Genomic DNA, 19,413 nt, shown 5'->3' with positions numbered 1-19,413 from the left:
CTTGGCTCTCAGGACGTCCAGTGGCCCTAGAGGAGTGGGACGCACGTGAACCTAATTTACCCCTGGCTGAATGCGCAGCTATCCACAGTTCTCGTACTGGTGTGGTTGATGCCAAGTGCTGCGCACTTTTGTACTCCATGTGCCACTTTGGAGTGTCCTATCCTTAATGCTAGGTACTGGACAGGTGACATCTGATAAATTAAACCAGACTACCCGAACTTAACCTAACATTCACATTACTTACTAGCATGTACCACGTTGAGTACACCGCTTCCCGTCCGATCAGCGAAGTTAAGCAACGTTGGGTCTGGTTAGTACTTGGATGGGTGACCGCCTGGGAACACCAGATGCTGTTGGCATCCCTACGTGTCAAGTGGGGTTGGTGGAGGATTAGTGCCCCTCCCTGTAAAACAATTAACTCTAAGCCATTGGCCACCCCGTCTGGGATACATGGCGTCTGGCAATGAATGAATGATGTACTGTATATAGCTTTTTCTCGTCGCCCATCCTTCAGATCAGTCATCAGATATGTCACCTATACAGTATCTGCATGACCAAATCACTGTTGTTCTTGGATAAATCAGATTACAATCACTGGCCAATGACCATAATGGTAAAATAGTAATTCTGATACTACACGTTAGAATTCGGTGTATTAAAAAGATACGTTCATACAGAATTCAGTCTGTACTGTAGTACTTTCAGTATCCTTTCTTAAACCCACTCACATGACTTAAAACACCACTATTGTTGCTAGTACACCGTGTATGTGGTGAGCAAACAGTATCCCGAAGGTCTGAATTAGCAGTGCTCAGTAGCTCTGAATTAATAGTACGGTAATTTAAGCCAATCATTGAAATATAATTCACTTTAAACTTGTACTTATAGTGACGATACAAAAGGGCATCCAAATCAGGCAGAAAGCGTTGCTTCTTCAGAATAACACTCGGAAGATGTTGATATAATTTCCATAGGAATCCTTTGGTAGATGCTGCCTAGACCTGGTTACTGTTGGCAGTGTTGTTTATGGTCTTGTTTTTGGCCACATAATCCATTGCCATCTTTGTTCCATCGTACCAACTACATTTGGTGTAAAGTGTGATACCGCACTGTTATCATTTTTGATAGTGTATGTCAGCCAGGTGCTAGGCCTGTCATGGAGTCTTTCATAACCAGTCTTGCCTCTCAGGACATCCAGATGGACCTCAACTCTGCCGCCTGGGGTAGACACAGCTCCTGGCGAGAAGGCGAGGACACTTTGTGCCACTAGTGATGAGGGTGGAGCCCCTGAAAAGTGGATTCCGTCTTCCTCCCGAGACAGTAGTACCACCAGTGAAACTCAAAGCCATGTCTGCACTGCAAGGTCAGCCGACAACACTCCTGTTTTAATCCCCCCAGGTTGTTGGATGCCATCAACAGGTTTCCACTGGGCAGGTTCTGCACTGACGGTTCACTTAGAGTTTTGGAAAAGGGATCAGCTATTAGATTTTGTGTCTGCTGATGATGTGGCCAAGGTGACTGTGCTACCTGAATCCCTCACCCAGCTGGGGGAATGACCCGTCAAGTGCTAGTTGGCTCGCTCAACTTCCAGTGGCGAATTTTCATTATGGAAAAATTGGGCCTCTTGCTCCTGATGTCTCGGAGAATTCTTATGCCACCTTCATTGTCACAGCAACTGTTCCTCCAAACTAGTGGAGGTCACCTGCTTCACAGTCCACCATCATGGAGGTGAGGATGCAGTGGCGGCCCTGGAGGTGCGACTCAAATTCAGCAGCCCCTTGCTGGAGCAGGTTATCTTTGGCCATTCCTGTTATTCTGTAGAGATGTATGTGTTTCCCATCCTGAAGTACTATACGTGCCATTCCTTTGGGCATGGCACGATCTCCTGCAAGAACAAAGTTTGGTGCCCTCGACATACTAGGTTCCATCACTGCAAGTCCTTTTCTGGTGGTCTGTGCTCTAATGACCCCTACTGCTTTTTTCTGGGGTGGTGCACACCCAGCTGTCTCCTGCACTTAATTAGTTTGTCAGCAGGCGCCTGCCATCTATGATGCTGCCAAAGCCGACCCTTTGGACCTGCTTGACATCAACACCCATTTGTGTGCCCTCAACCCCTCCAGGTGCACCTCTCCCAATTCTACTCCCATGACACCACCTTCTGCTCCCAGTTAGATGTGCTTGCCTGTACAGGAGGGCCTCACCTATGCAATGGTGGTCAGCAACTGTTTTTCAATTTTGGATGACCTTGCTGAGGCTTCTGGCGGGGAGTCTGCAGCTGAACCCAGTGAGGTGGACCGCATGATTGTTGTGTCCTCTCACCCACTTCGCAGTCAGCAGTGCTGCTCCACTGTGCCCCTTCTCCTGAGCCCCAACATCAATGTTCCCAGCCAGCTCAGACCTCTCCCCTTCATAGTGCACATGACCCCTCGGATCCCTCCATCCAGCCTGGACCTATGCCAGCCAATGTAGCCTCACCACTGGTACTGACTGGATGATGGATGGATGGATGGTCTTTTGTTAAACCTACCAATCTTATTCATTAACCTCACCAAGAACATAAATTTGTTGTTGTTCCTGCTGCTCAACCTCAACCTACAGATCAAGCAGACCTGATCAAGCTGACTGACTGACCACAGATAAGAAACTGCCCCTATGATACTGTCTCAGGGGTTCTTTATTCCATTGATGTTATGTCCGGATCTTGTAACTTCGACTTAAAACTTTCCAGGCTGGAGGAATTAGATACTTCTTTAAACCCTTCAGCACAAGAAGTACTTCCTGCATTGAATAAAATCATCCAGAGAGAGCTAAGAAGACCAAAGCAAAGGACGTCATGAAATTAAAGAGGCTGCTGGGAAACATACCTTTAATAATGATGATGATGATGACAGAAGCTAGATAAAATTTTTCACTTAATATATGCTAGACTGTCCCCTCAGGTATTAAAAATCAATCCCTAGTCTTTTTTTTCTTTTTTTTTTTTTTCAATCTTACTGTGCCATATTATTTGGAACAATGTTTTGATGATCATGAAAAACAAATAAAATCCTTCACACTGAAAAGATACAGATGTTCCCTCAGGCTGGCTATTAGCAACTGATTTTCTGTTTTTGCTTTTATAATCCAACCAATTCTATTTATGGTATTATTGGGAAATGTGGTTTTGGTGATGACAATGATGATGATGAAGACAACAATGATGATGACAATAATGAAGATGATGATGATGAGGAGGACAACGATGATGACGATGACAATGATGATGGCAAAGATGACGACAAAGATGCTGCTGTTGCTGATTATGATGAAAGGGGAAAAAAAAAAAATCCTTCACGTCCCAAAGATCGAAATGTCCCTTCATGAGTCAGTAATCGAGAGTGAGTCAAAGTTGTGGGCTGCCGCAGCAACATCTTCAGAGTCTTCCTCTTTGCTTACACTTGCGTCCTTGGAGTCAACCTCTTTCTTTTCAGAGTCTTCGTCTTTCTTTTCAGTGGATGTGGTGGGGCCAGGAGGGTGGCGCTTCATGGCAAGGGCAGTGGAGTAGGCTGGGCTGATTGGGGGCTGGGTGGGACTGTGGTACTGGTAACTGGGGCCACTTGGGCTCTGTGGGGGGAAGACAGACCAGTACTGATACGGTGCATGCAGAGGTATGGAATGAAGGACGGAATGGGACAGATGAACGAATGAGCATGCTTGCACTCAAAGCATACGTAGGAGGACACTTGAAACAAAGAAGAGAGTAAAGAGCACAGTATGGAGAAGATACAGATGAGTACTGAATGAATACAAAGAAGAAAAGAGGGAGGGAGTGAAATAATCAAGGATCCTGATTAATAAAAGGAAACTCAGAAAGTTACAAGAGATAGTAGCTGAGATGAATGAGATACATTTGATGGAGAATCTGGATGAGAGGAAAGCAATGGGAACAGATCGATGGCTGGACAGACACTGAAAGAATGTGCAAATCAGCTGTTGCGACTTATCAACACAATTACTAAGTGCTTGTTTGACAGAGGAGAATTGCCAATACACTGAAGCAAAACAAATACAGTGCCCACTGCAAAAGAGGAGAAATAGAAGAACAACTAAATTATAGCAATACTAGCAGGGTACCCAGCACTGCTGGGCCAAAAAGGCAAACACTCTAATCCTGCTTGATCTGGTTCAATCTTTCTACTCTAGAATGACCATGTACAGTACCTCTTATGCTTCTGAAGAGGGATCATAATTGGTCCAGGAACTTTCTATTTCAGCTTTCACAGACTAATGCACAGTATTTAGGTGTACAGTAATCCCTCTAATATCCGGATGCCCACTATCCGGACATCCCCACTAACCGGACATAATTGTCCCAGGATCCAATATTCCCAAAATGGTCCGAAAACTGCAATTTTTTTTTTTTTTTTTTTTTTTTGGGGGGGGGGGAAGATTTTTACCTCAAAAACCTCATTTTATGCTTCTTTTGCATTTATTTCAGTCTTTTATGTGCCTTATTGGTGTGATTTGGGTCTTAAATAGGTGCAATGCATGTCCAGAGGGAGTTGTATAGGTGTTTTTCTGAGTTAGGGTCCATAAGTACAAGTCCAGGAGGCTGGGGCCCCAATATCCGGACAGGACCATTATCCGGACATGCCTATGGCTCTATTAAGTCGGATATTGGAGGGATTACTTTCTTTACTATTACCAGTCACCTCAAATGACCTCTGACTGGTGACCTCAAATGGCCTTGGAGGTCAACCTCACATAGCCTATGCCCAAACTGGAGGTTATGTGAGTCTCCATGTCAGAAAAAGGGCTGCTGGGTTGTCATTTGAGTGTGAATTACTGGTGACCCTAAACGACCTCTGACCAGTGACCTCAAATGACCTCGGTCAATCTCACAGCCTATGTCCGAACTGGAGGTCAAGTGAGTCTCCATGTCAAAAATTGGGCTGCTGGGTCCAGTCATTTGAGTGTGTATTGCCGGTGACCTCACATGACCTCCGACCGGTGACCTCAAATGACCTCGGAGGTCAATCTCACATAGCCTATACCCGAACTGGAGGTCATGTGAGTCTCCATGCCAAAAATTGGGCTACAAGGGTACCCGGCATCGTCTGGGCCAAGAAAGCCAACACTCTACCAGTGACCTCAAATGACCCATAGCTGAATTTTGATCTGCCCATAACCACTCCTTGGGTCACCCTGATTCAGAATATATATGGGTCTGGGGGTCTCTGGCCCTTGGGTTGAGTGTGACTGAAGGACAAACAAATAAAACAAACAAACCCCTCCCCCGTCCACTTCAGCACTGTCGTCAGTCGAAGTCAGGTAAGAACCTTACAATATTGTTCATTCCCATTACATACATGCATTACATACTGTTTTGAAAGAGTGTTAGTGTTTACTGGTGACTAGTTGTGTAAATATGGTGGTAGGGGGCAACTCAGCCGAGAGGTTAAACTCATTAGTAATTTTCCTCATAAGTTATGTTATTTATACAGTAATTCGCGGAATTTCTAAGTCATGTAAGACTAAAGTAACCGTGAATTACCCAAGCTGACTGTCATTCCCAAACAGAGGAATAGCTATCTAAAACAGCAAGATGGGATGGTGGTGCATACATAGAACATCGTATGTTCAAAAATAGAGTACAGTACATGACAACAACAGCCTAACTCAAATCCTGGATATAACAACTAGGAAAATGCACATAAACAGACATGCATGCACGCACGCACCTGCAGTGGGTATGTCATATCTGAGTCATAGGCAGACAGGTCACCACATGCAATGAAGGGCACTATAACTCTGTTGATACCCTGGAGGTCTTGCCAGGACCCCTCGTAGCTCAAGTCCAGTAGTGGGTTGACCATGGTGGGGGTGTAGCCCGGTGGAGGGCGGTAGTCCTCACACACCACAAACGATTCTGGAAAAGAATTAAATTTAATATGTCGTAAATCCATAAAAATTATTTTGAAACACACACACACACACACACACACATATATAGGCGTGGAGAGGAGTGTGGAGATTTGCATCCTGGATGAATGCCGCATTCGTGCATCTCCACCCAGCAAATGGGCACCACATTATTTGGTTATATGGTTACCACCTCGCATTGTAAATGGTTTCTTGGGTTACAGGAAACTATAAGGTTAGTTACTCAGTGTAGACAACACTGAAGTGGAGAGAAGAGTAATATAAAGTGAAAGGAATGACAAAGGAAGTAGGAAAAGAGGATGGCTGACTTGGAAAAAGAACGACAAAAGGTGAAGGAAGAAGTAGGCAGCACTACATCAGGTGAGTGGAAAATGGTTGCCACTATCTACCACCAGGTACAGGCAAGTAAATAGATAAATTTACTGACCGATACTAGAGTTGCGTGAAGATCGAGGCTTGGTGACCGTAACTTGTGTAAAAAATATTTTGAGCTGAGCGTAGAGTAAGGTGACGTCTTTACCCCGGAATATCTTGGCCACAAAGGTTCCTCCAGGTGCCAGGACATGTGTGGTAATATTTAGTGCCGCCAACAACAGCTGAGCTTGCACATATTCGTCGAGGTCATGGAGGCCAGTTACTGTAGTGGAAACAGGTTTAATAGCATCTTGTAATGATATATTCTCAAAAACTAAACTTTTTTTATAGTCCCTCTCCACCCTAAACACACACAGGCATGCACACACTCTCTCTCTCTCCTCAGTAACATGATTAAGAAACAAAGCCAACTAACAAATAACAGCTGTCTAAAAAAATAGTCTTACGAAACTCCAACACATGAAACACATCAAAGCAACCCAGTGGTACGAAAAACTACACCAACTCCTAAATCCCCTCACCCTTGATGATTTATGACTTGCTGCTACTCGTATTACACCCTTCCCCAAGCCTTTGTAGCAAAAATTTTGTTGCAGACTGGACCTAGCTACTCAAAAAAGCCTGATATCAGGTAAAGTTGACATATGCTGGTACGGGAACAAAATATCCTTATCTAACACTCACTACCTCACCAATTTTCTTGGTTTCACAGACAAAAATTTGGACAAGTGCAAAGGCTCATTAGCAGCAGCTTTCACTGACATTATCAAGGTCTTTATCTCAGACTAGACACATTACCATCAAAGCTCTATATCTAGCTTAGAGACTGGCTTATTTTCTGGCCAACATATTTCCTAAACTGATGTCAACACGCAACATAATTCAAGTGTGGCACCTCCAAATTCAGAGCCTTCTGTGTGGGAGTTCCTCGGGACACACAAATGAGGCGAACACCATGCCTCACTGGCTTTGTCAACGATGCCAACCAGGACACAACAACATTACAAGTACCGCACATTAACAATAACACCATAACCACTGCTGTCGATAACAACAACACACTTCTTCAAGACATTCTCACCACCCTACAGGTCTGGACTACCACAATACTGTACCATTAAAAACAAACCTGTAGCTGTTCATTTTGACTTAGCTACACCAAGCTACCCCTAATACTTAAGACAATGCTCTTGGGGTGGTTCACACACCCAAATTGCTGGGAATCCTCCTTGATGACAAGCTTCACTGGAAAACTCATAGTAATTAAACCATCAGAGCTGCTTCCTTCAGACTACACACACTATGCACACTGACAGCCCTACCTGTTCCTGCCCATGACCCAGCATATCTGTACACCTCATCAACCCTCTCATGCTGACCTGTCTCTCACCAGTTTGTTCACTGCTCAATGTCGCACAATGAAACAACCTCTAAAAACTTCAGAAAAAGGCTTGAAAGTCATCAATGGCCCAAACTAAAATGACAGTCAACCAACTGAAACTTCTCTCCATTGTACACCATCCTACTCATCAGCTTTAGGGAGATAATCAGTCAACAACCCATGGCATAGCCACCTGCTTCCCTTCATGGCTCCACATTCCTACCATCAGTTCATCAACACAACCTACTGGTCCCCATCACAGCCAGAACTGGCTGCTACCAACACTCCACCATCCCAATAACAGTCAACCTAGTTAATACAGTAGACCTTCGTTTTGCACAGTTAACATACCGTACTCTAGAAAACTACCATGCAAACTGATTCACGCAAATTATCCTGTAAGAACCATTATTATTTGGCTAATGTGGGGGAAGGAAATCACAAAAATTTCCTGAAGTCATACACGGCCATCTTAAAAAATGCGCCACCATTACACACACACATAAACACAAACTGATCATTATTAGGTATGAGAAATAGTGAGTGAACAAGAATATAACAGCAGTAAGATGCCAATAGGTGGACTCTTTACTCACCCTGATACTCTTCACGACAAAGTGACAGTTGTTTTGTGAGGTGGGGTTTTCTGTGGTTGAGGTGCTACAGAAGGGGGAATTTGAATGTCAGTAGGGATGAAGTAAATGTCAATCAGCTATTTTGTAGTGCAAGATAAGTTGGTTGCTGTGCAAAACGGATTGATGTAGAGGCTGATTTTGTTGCATTAAACGTATTTTGCTCAATGGGGGCCAGGCCTGTGCAAAACGAAGGTCTATTGCATCTCATTTTTAAGTCTCAAGACTGGTAGAGTGGCCGGGTTGGAGCACGCTGTGACCTACGCACCACAGTTCAAGTACAAGACATGGCCAGAGTTTATTCTATCATGCAAATGCTATGAGGACCGTAGGTGGTGTCCTACCCTAAAATGTTCTGGACCAGGGCCAACACATGCAAGCATGCTGAAGTCTTTATAAATGATAAGACACAATGACAAAACTAACGATAGGCTAGTCTTGGATGCTTGAAAGTGGGCAAAATGGGATTTGGCAGTTTTCTATCAAGCTACTGCATAGTCTACTGTCCACAATCACCTACTTCTGTTTCTCTTATATTACTTTCAATATTAAACTGCACTCCTGTCTGTAATTTCACCACATGGCTATCTATCTGTCTGTCTCACCATCAGGGGCGCCATCACACACCACCAGCTGGGCGCTCTCTCCCTGGAAATGCTTAATGATTTCCTCGGCTGTGGAAGTCTTGGTGATGTCCCCCTGAATCTGAACCACTCCAGGCAGAGGAGCCATAGCTTGTAGATCCACCGCTACGATCTTCACTGCAGACGGATCACTGGCTGCACCCCTACAATAATAAAAAAGTACAGTACTGCAGTATAGTGGCAATAAACATAACAACAATAACAATTAACATACTGTAATAATAATAATAATAATAATAATAATTCATTCATTCATTCATCCATCATCCAATCCTACGTTGGCCCATGAGGAGGGTAGGAGCCCAGGGCTAGGCAAGTTGGTCCTGACATTTGAGATGTGAGGGCCCAAACTCACTTATCCCTGAGTGGCATTACGTGAGCAATAAACCCCAACCACCCCTTGGATATAAACCTACACAGGCACAATTCTGCTGAAGCACCTTAATTATCCACTAAACCACCAGGTGCCACAGTCTGGTTGAATGTTTACCACCCAGCATAGTAAATGGTTTCCTGGTGTATAGGAAACCATTTGGCTTGTCACCAAGTATTATTTTTATTATTATGTATGGCTATCATTATTATTACATAGTGTTATTCTGGTCTAAATTATTTTACTGAAGAAGCTCATCTGCAATAAAAAAAAAGGAGCAAATATATGTAGGTAGTAGCTTTTGGTGGGAGAAGGTTGTATTATTATCTTATTCTGATTGTCTTATTACTTTATCTTATTCTGATTACCAAAAGATAACTTGATACAGCAGTTTAAGGGTTGTCTCCTGTAGTGAAAAGGTTAAAATCATTAGTTAAAGTATACCTATCCACTTCGGAAAAAAAAAAGGAAAACAAACTATCCTGAGGTAAATGTAACTGTCCAACTGTCCACAGAAACAAAAAAATGAAATACTGGTATAAAAGAAAGGAAATGGGACTTAGGGGGTTAACTAATAAGTCACAGGTACCTAATCCTCTGCTTCACTAACCCCCTCTGTATTATCCCTTTCACTTTTTAAATATATATTTTATTCCTGTTATCTATGCTCCCGTTTGTATGGGGCACAGTGGGACTGGATAATGATGATGATGATGATGATGATGATAATGATACAAATAATTTTATTCAGGTTACGAGATTCCTTTTGAATTGTGGGAGTCTAATATAACCTTCGAGGATATCCAAGATCAATGTTCGCAATTTTTATTGCAATTATAACTTTGCAGAACCATCAAGTTTTAGTTTCCAAAAATAACAAATAACTATTATGGTGATGATGACAATGATGATGATGATGACAGAGCTATACTCTGCATACACTCTAATCCCTTCAGTATACTAGAGGGAATTTCTGCTATACTCTTTCCACTTTACTTGGCGTAAAATTACTTTCTCACCATCCTGAATTCAAGCTGTCAAAAAATTAACACCAGAATATGGCACTGTTCACAATGAAATACGGTACTATACCAAGGAAACACAGTAATGAGAATTGTAGCACCGTCTTTTTCTGCCACTGGGCAACATGCAATAAGCTGCAAGACTGAAAATCTGGACCAAGCTCAAGTGAATGAACTGCAGCAATATGGACAGACTAAGGGCTATACTGTACTAACCTCAGAGTCCGAGACAAGACTTGACTCCAACTTCCAGGTGCTGCACACAGGTCCACCACCCTCGTCACCCCTGCAGACAGTGGTTCAGCGATTACATACAATACCATATTCACTTTAACCTGAATGCTAAGTTGTAACACGAGATTAATGCTAGATTATGATGCTTGTAATGAAAAATGCTATGCAAGACGGTTAGCTATTGTATTATCTTTATTCTGCTAAAGTCCTATGTAATATATGCTGCAAAAAGATGAAAGGTTGGCCAGGTTAAGATGAAAATAATTTAGTATGGCACTGCATGATGATTTCATTTGATTTAAGAAAGATCTTTCGTACTGAGGATGATAATAATGGCTAGATCCGGCCCTTAATATTTGGCCCTGCTTTGTTACTGTACAAGGATGGTTTATAAAGGTTTGTTACATATAACTTTAATAGCCACCTACCTGGGCATAACCTTGACCTTGAAACCTATGCCCTTCAAGTGTTAATAATTCTTATTACCACAAGCCACTTCTGGTGGTGGAACTCTTGGCTCTGAACGGGTTGTGGTTTATGTGATCTGGTTCAAACTTACAGGTGGCTAGAGGAATTTTATCAAGGGCAAAAATTACCCACTTGAATTTAAATGTTCTTGACTAAGGTGGTCCGTATGCTCCCAAAGGAGAATTAATTATCATAACTTTACTACTGTACCAATTTTCAGGCTTTTTGCCAACAGTTGTAGCCAAATATCAGTTGTTCATTTCCAGCTCCTGACAATAAGAGAAGTAACTACTATAATTAACCACATATTCACTCACTCATTATTCCCTTTGCCCTAAATGTAGATGCCTGCCATTTTACTAGTTAACCCTTTCACCGCAATTGGAGCACTTGGGTATTCTAGATAGCCCACGAGAAGGTTCTGGTCAACAGTGAGTAATTCTAGCAGTCACAGGCTTCAAAACAATCTCAAGTAACCTTTTCATTGCTACTGTTACACCTACATACTGTATTACCTTAGGCTACAACCAGTCAATTATGTCCATACAAGAGAAATTCTAGCAAACAAAAGTTTAAAAACACTGTTTGTTATGAAAGCCATACCATTTATGCAAGAGTATAAAGTTCTTTTAAGAGGCAGCTGGAGGTTTGTAAATTATGCAGTCAGTGCAACTAGCAACATTAGGTAGTTACTGTATCTACCTTTAACTCCTTCAGTATGATGGTACCCTCTTCATCATATTCTTGCTCAAAACAGATTAGTTTATTCAGCTTATGGGATAACTATAACAGAGAAGTAGTTAATGGAGAATGTTTGTAAGCAATTCCCAAGCTGGGTAAATTTGACTGGCAGTAACAAAAACAAAATTACAGTAGAACCTCTTGATACCGAACTAATTGAGGGGAAGCCTGATCCAATAAAGCCGATAATTCATTAAATCCGATAGTCCTCCCTTGAAGTGGGATTTCAAGCACATAATGGAAAATAACTGAGTAAAAAGGCATACTCTAGTAAGGTAATGTACTAAAAATGAAAACTATACCCATTTTACACTACCTCTGATAATAATTTCATGCCCTTGTTCTCAACTTAGGCCAAGAGGGTGGGAAAAACTGCTGCCTCTGCAGGTAACTGCAGTCTGAGTCACCTGGCATGTGGTGAGGATCCGGTAGGACTGCATCATACGCCCATGTAATGGACAGTATACTGGTATGTTAAATGAAAAAAAGTGTTCGGTGGGCCCAGAGCTGTCCGGTAGGTTTGTGTGGTTTTTCCCATTTAATGGATGGTATACGGTGAGTCCAATGGTTTGTCCAGGACCTTCAACGTGTCATTTAAATCTGATATCCAGTCTAGTGGGGTATTGTAATGCGAGGGTTTAATGCTATTCTACAGTTCAGTTTACGTATTCTGGAATGTGGTAGTCTAGCCTTAGGTCCTGAAATCTGAAACTGGCAAATCTGGGACTGGGAGTTACAGGGATGTACATGCTCGAGGTAATCTACTCACCTTCCTGCATGGGACAATCCTACAGGGGCGGTTGCTTGCTTGCAGTTGATAGGTCTGCTTGACTTGACCGAGTTGGGTTGATCAACAGAATTTAAAAAGTAAGAAAAAAGAAATCTAGTCACCTCCTGAGGATTGAACCCATGTGCACTGCAAAGGTGTCACTCCATCTGGGGTATTCTGGCCACTGGACCACTACTGGTACTGTACATGCTATGTTAGTCTATCATCACCCTCATCCCAACCTTTTTTTGCAGCCTTGGTTGGAGCAAAGTAAGTAGGGCTGAAAGATTAGGAAAAGAAGGAAAACACAATGGAAGGTGAACTACAGTAATCAACAGCATGCCTAGTGTAATGGGCTACACACTCACTCACCAATGAAACACTTGTAACCCTGATCACAAGCATGACCATCTGCTCATTTTATTTGACCATTTTTTTCTTTTCTTCTTTTTTTCCCCTCACCTTTAAAAATGTTGAATTCTTCGTTGATCTGTATAAGCTTGAAGGCACTCCTGGCTCGCCACCCCTCCTCCTTGGCCAGCCGGTAATACACATCACGCTTGTCCTTGGAGCTGCGACCCATCCTGGAAGTGGTTGTGTTTAATCTGCAGGAAGGACTCTATGTATTTACAAACTCTCTTGCAGTAAAGACTTTAGCCCTCCGAGTGTGGGGATGTCTATTCATTACAAGTTTGACATTTCCTGGGCATTTTATTTTGCTTAGGATTCACTTTTTGAAATGGAAGGGTTATATACTGCTTTCCTATACCAACTAAATGTGAGGCTTTTCCTATCTTGAATAAATCTGTCTAGTAAGAGCATACATAAAATAATAAGGACAACACTCGATTCATGGAGTTAGTGTTGGTCATATCTAAACCCTCCCATTCAAAACCATCAAAACAGCTAGGTTATCAAACTGGATGGGCTAAAATGGTACTAAACTCTGGACATAACTTGGATACCTGGTACTTTAACATCACAATAACACTGCATCATATTCTTGGACTCAGGCATCCTGTGACTTAGGGTCATGGCTTAGTATTAAAACCTAGAGTGCAAGTGTGGAAAGCCTAAAGTTTATGACAATTTTTGAAGCATGTGATGAGGGTTATAAGTGACCTATCAATCCTGGATATTGTCAAGTTTGTCAATAATAAAAAAAATTTGCATGTGCATGTGATTTCTTCTAACAAGCTCTAAGTTTATCAGAAAGAAAGGGTTTTCTCTATGACACAGAAGGGAAGGAAGGCAGAGCAATGCCCACTATTCAATTTATGTAAAAATTGTTAGATTAGGCTACCTGATTTCTGGCACAGACAATCCTCCTCTCATTTACCACACACAAAGGAAACATTTGTGGCAAAAAAGTATTAAAGAAGACACTCCGGCACAGTTAGACAATGTAAAAAAATAATAATAATAATAAAAAATAATAACTGTACCTTATGATGAAATGAAACTTGGAGTCTCTTCTATTTGCGAAGATCCATTTCACATCATATAGCTATCACACCACAGATCCTCAGTCAGATGATGTTCTACTTGGGCCAATGAATTCAGACTGTAGGATCTGTTGGCCACAACTCAGCAGAATCCATGATCTGCTGTGAACCCACCTCTCAAGGAGGGTTGAGTTGGATCGTAAATAATCATTCTCCCTGCTCCTGCATTTTTCTTATTTTAGTTTATTTCACTAGCCACTATGACCTCCTTACATTTATAAAATTACATCAGGTGCAGATGTACTGCAAGTAATCAAATATGATCAGTGGATGATGGATAACGGTGTGGAGACTGTGAAACATGATCATGTGGTCAGGCAAATACTGTACACCTGTGTGGAACTGCCAATAAATAAATAAATAAATAAAGGTTAAATTTTCAGAACTGCACCAAACTATAGGCCACTGAAATTAATAAACTCATTACTGAACTTAAGCAATCCTAAATGCTTTCTTATTTAAAAGCATCCATCACAAATGCTTTTCAACATCCATAGTAAATAAGGTGGGGGTGGGGAGGTTCTCCAACTCCTGTCTCCACCTTTTATTGCATCTATGTTAAAATGCAGCAACCTAACCTAATTCACAATTCAGGATGTGTCATCCACATATTACTGCTGAAAGTTATGCATAAACATTTCCCTTTGATGGTATACAATACTTCAGGGATGTGGAACCATTCACTTTGTGAATAAACAAAAGTACACTTTCGAGTACGAAGCGATTCTGTCAATTACCGGTAATACAGAAATACGATTTTTATCATACAAAGCGGTGGTTTCCAACCTTTTCTAATTCTCACCCCCCCTCACTGAATGACACGTTCCCTGCATCCCCCTTCCTCAAATACTGTATTTTACTGGCATAGTTGGCACATGTCAATATATATCAATTCTTAATCTTTGAAATTGTTTATACTGTATATTCATATAACTAGATTTCTTATTCATATCTGAAATATTTTCTCCATATCATAATTCATAGTTTTCAAATATAATTACCCTCTTTATCAAGCCTTCCCGCCCCCCTAGGCAGCCCTTCGTGCCCCCCTAGGGGGGCGTGCCCCACAGGTTGGAAACCACTGGTATAAAGGGACCCTCCTGTAATGGCAGCAGATTAGGGTTAAGTTAGGTCAAATAAGGGAAAATCTGGCTAGACTGGGAATAATTTGGTTCTGTAGGGTTAAAGTTAGGTTAGGTATCGGCCCACCTGACTGCATGACCACGAAAAATGACATTTTGTGCAGTTGCCTGAGAGGATTTTGACCCCACTTCTCCTCTCCAGGGATAAATCAGGTTAGGTAGATAATGTCAGGTTTGGAAAAATTGTTAGGTCAGGATAAATTAGGTAAGGTTACATTACGGTTAATTAGGTTAGGTACAGGTAGGCTAGAATAACTGAGGCTATGTTATGATCAATTGGGGTCTCTGGCCCATAAGAAACTTAACATACAAATCAGCTTGTCTTTGGCCCATAAGAAACTTACAAATCCACTTGTCTTTGGCCCATAAGAAACTTATCCACTTGTCTTTGGCCCATAAGAAACTTACAGATGTACTACAAGAAAAATAAAATGAAGGACTATGATTAAAAAAAGATTACCCCTCTGGTCTTCCACGTAGGCCTATGTATATGGTACCTCATATTAAGAAATTAGCCATATCATAAATGCTAGTCGCATTATTCAATCATCATCATTAACCATGGCAAGCAGGGCCTAGCAGAACTGTGGAAAATCATCACAGGTAAGATCTGCTTTAACTTCATTCATTCATTCATTGCCAGACGCCATGTATCCCAGACAGGGTGGCCAAGGGCTTAGAGTTAATTGTTTTACAGGGAGGGGCACTAATCCTCCACCAACCCCACTAGACGTAGGGATGCCAACAGCATCTGGTGTTCCCAGGCGGTCACCCATCCAAGTACTAACCAGACCCAACGTCTGCTTTAACTTACGACCTGCTAATGTCATGATCCTACGGTAAATGTATTACATCATTCTTTTATCATGAACCGGGGGGACCAAAATCTGATTTCAAATCCGAACTAGAGTTCATCATCTGCTCCATGATCAATAGACGAGACCCTTGACTATCTATCTATCTACTGCCAGACGCCACAATCCCAAACGGGTGGCCACTTGACTTTGACTTGTCACTATTTGGAAATGTGGGATGCGAGGGAATCACGTCGCAGTTGCGTATATATACATATATGTAAAAAAAAATTAAGGACTTACGACTGACATTCAATACTATGGCGTTGGGTTTGCAATTTTACCTCTTCTACCAAATCTACAGTACATAAAACATACCTATTTTTGTAATATACTGCAGACAGTTGTGTTCACCTGTATGCTTCCGTCTTTCTTGTGCAGTTCTATGATTGATTCTATCCTCCTCTGCGTCTATAAACAAAGGCGTTCCCCGTCAAGAAATTGCCCCATCCCTTACATTTCTTGTTCACCTGTTTATCTTTCTCGAGCCTGACACCTTAACAAAAAATAAACCTAGAGATGGCCATACACGAACTGCGCCCAAGTCATCAGGCAAAAGGTTGCCGTATCTCCCTCGCTAATATACTTCTCCAATAGTCCAACTGCTAACCCATTCATCAACCTCTTTCTCTGACTCTCGACCTCACCCTTTCCCTTCACTTACGTAGTTAATCATTCTCACTCCCCTTTATCTCCATATTATTTGTATAATTATCCTAGTCCAGTACTAAGAACCATTTTAATATGTAAAAGTGATTAACAAATAAACAAGGCTTGGGGCTGGGAGGTATAACGTGCTGTTATACCCAGTGAAAGTGTGTGAAAGTGGAGAAAGCATATGACAGGGTGGATAGGCAAGGATTGTGGAAAGTATTAAGAACATAATAGATGGGAAGTTGCTGAATGCCGTGAAGAGTACGTATGAGCTAAGGCTGCAGTGCGTGTGGACAGCGACCTGAGTGAATTTTTGTTTGAAGGTTGGACTGAAACAGGGATGTGTCATGTCTCCATGGTTGTTAAATCTGTATATGGATGGGGCTATAAAAGAGATACAAGGTAGGGCAGTAGATGTTGGAGAAGTCCTAATGAGGGAGGGCAGTGTTTGGAAACTCCCTGTACTGTTGTTTGCAGATGACACTGTGTTGTTAAGACGAAGGGGAGCTGCAAGGCTTGGTAGATGAGTGGAGAGGTATATGAGAGAGGGGGGTGTGAGCTGGGAGCAGGGCAATGAAATGGTGGGGGACAGGTCGACATGGAGGCGATTTGTTTTTGTTTGTGGCCACCCCTTACGGGATTGAGGTGTCTGGCAATAGATAAATAGATAGACAGATGAAGTGTGTGTGATGCTGAGAATCAAAGGTGTATAACCAGGCAGCAGTTATCGCTATTGCTGTTGTTATAGCCTCCATTGAGCGCGAAGTGGCTCTTTTCCAGCAGTCCATTTTCCTTAGGGGTGGATGCAGCGTTTGATAGTGTGTGTGTTTGGGGGGTAATTACCTTATTTTTACTAACCACCGATTACAATTATGCTTATCAATCTTCCGTTTAAAAAATGCGCCATCGATTGTGATTTTAATGCCATATCCTGTACGTTTTTCTCTAACTTGGCCCAGATTTTCATCCTTTTGCAGCTTATTTCACGTAGCTCAGTTGCATAAAGACATTAGAACATACTGTATACATACCCTCTCCATAGCACTTCTTCATGACTGGCATCACATTTTAGAACTAATGTCTTCTTATAACTCAGACTTCATGATGGAGAGATGGCAATTTTAGGCCAAGTTAGAATGAAAAGAGTATACAAACTTTCAGCGATAGGACCAGATTAACACCATAAGGAATACTGAAACACTGCAGTTGTTACAAGAAAAAAAACACACACAGACGAATAAGCGGGGGGGGGGGGCTTTTTGGAAAACACACACTCACACACACACACACACACACACACACGCCGTTAGCGTTACTGAGAGGTGCAGAGAGCAAGAATAGGGGTCCCCCTTCCTATCGATCCCTGCTTCCATCCCATTCCACACACTCCCACCTCCCCTCCTAAGACCTTTACCCCATTCCTATCATTCTCCTGTCTCAGTGTGACTTGCTGATAGAAATCCATATGCAGTAGTCTAATAGTAGTAGTAGCAGTAATAGTAGTACTAGTAGAAGTAGTGGTAGTAGTAGTAGTAGTAGCAGTAGTAGTAGTAGTATAAGCCTCAGGTTCATGTGAAATGTGAACCCAGTGGACTGCAGGCTTAAATTTCCCTTTTGCAGACCACCATCCTCCTTTCGCGGGGCCTGAGGGACGTTTGTATAACCGGACAGTGGAACCACCAAGTTATATAAGTGCCACCGCGTGAAGGCGCCCCGTTTCAACGCCATGCCGTAGTAAAATGCATATAGGACAAAAGCAGAAGAAAAGACAAAGGAGGGTAATATGAAAACGTAGTGAAGTACTCAAACATTTAATTATTAATGGTTATGTTACATTTCATATAAAGCTTTGTTAAACACACACACACACACACACACACACACACACACACACACACACACACACACACACACACACTACACATATCAGAGAGAATTAAGGACCTAGGAGTGATTATCAATAACAGCATACATAAATGAAGACATGGTAAGAAAGATAATAACATCATTCATCAGACCAACCCTGGAATATGCATCAGTAGTCTGGAATCCTCATCTCAAAAAACACATACCGGTAGATAAGACTGAAAAAGTACAAAGGGCAGCTACAAGATGGGTACCAAGCTCAAAGGATCTAACCTACGAAGAAAGACTAGAAAAATTTAATCTGCCAACACTACAGGAGAGAAGGAAAAGAGGGGACATGATTATGCTATATAAATGCATCTCAGGGAATGAGAAAATAGACATAAATGAATATATAATCTATGGAGAAGCATCAGCAAGGGGACACTGCAAAAAACTGAATAAAAGGAGAGGTGATAAAGACGTAAGGAAATTCAGTTTCCCAAATAGGGCAATTGATCAGTGGAATGCACTACCGAATGAAATAGTGTGTGCCAAAATTATTCGTAAATTTAAGGATATGTATGATAAAAATGGTTTAAGATACGGGACAGTATCCTACGAGCTTGACTCATTCCTGTAAAGATACAAAGGTAAGAACAGAGAGAGAGAGAGAGAGAGAGAGAGAGAGAGAGAGAGTTGCAGCCTTTTCAGGAGAGAGAACATGGACGTCAGTTGTGTGGTGTACGAATTATTTGTTGTATTTCTCTCTCTCTCTCTCCCTCCTTCACACGGATTCACATCATGATTTTTTCCTCTCCTGGTCTATATCTTAATTATAGTTAATATATG

At 41.9% G+C, this 19,413-nt stretch overlaps 1 protein-coding gene and 1 pseudogene across 1 annotated transcript; one reads left to right on the top strand and one right to left on the bottom strand.

Moving 5' to 3' along the window:
- The first annotated feature begins 240 nt into the window (after positions 1 to 240).
- LOC145404559 (5S ribosomal RNA) lies at positions 241 to 361 on the top strand (annotated as a pseudogene).
- A 2,567-nt stretch (positions 362 to 2,928) lies between these two features.
- LOC145404301 (tRNA (cytidine(32)/guanosine(34)-2'-O)-methyltransferase-like) lies at positions 2,929 to 16,433 on the bottom strand. Its single transcript, XM_080275821.1, has 7 exons — positions 16,381 to 16,433; positions 13,024 to 13,145; positions 10,566 to 10,635; positions 8,916 to 9,097; positions 6,350 to 6,559; positions 5,721 to 5,908; positions 2,929 to 3,603 (listed from the first exon to the last, which is right to left on the bottom strand). The coding sequence occupies exons 2-7, from the start codon at positions 13,142 to 13,144 to the stop codon at positions 3,358 to 3,360; spliced, it is 1,017 nt and encodes a 338-aa protein (XP_080131947.1). The 5' UTR covers position 13,145; positions 16,381 to 16,433; the 3' UTR covers positions 2,929 to 3,357.
- Between the last annotated feature and the right edge of the window lie 2,980 nt (positions 16,434 to 19,413).

Source organism: Coenobita brevimanus, chromosome 63 (assembly GCF_032717465.1).
Source record: "Coenobita brevimanus isolate Jiangsu-jjx chromosome 63, ASM3271746v2, whole genome shotgun sequence".
Lineage (NCBI taxonomy): Eukaryota > Metazoa > Arthropoda > Malacostraca > Decapoda > Coenobitidae > Coenobita > Coenobita brevimanus.
This window is presented reverse-complemented; position numbering and strand designations above follow the sequence as displayed.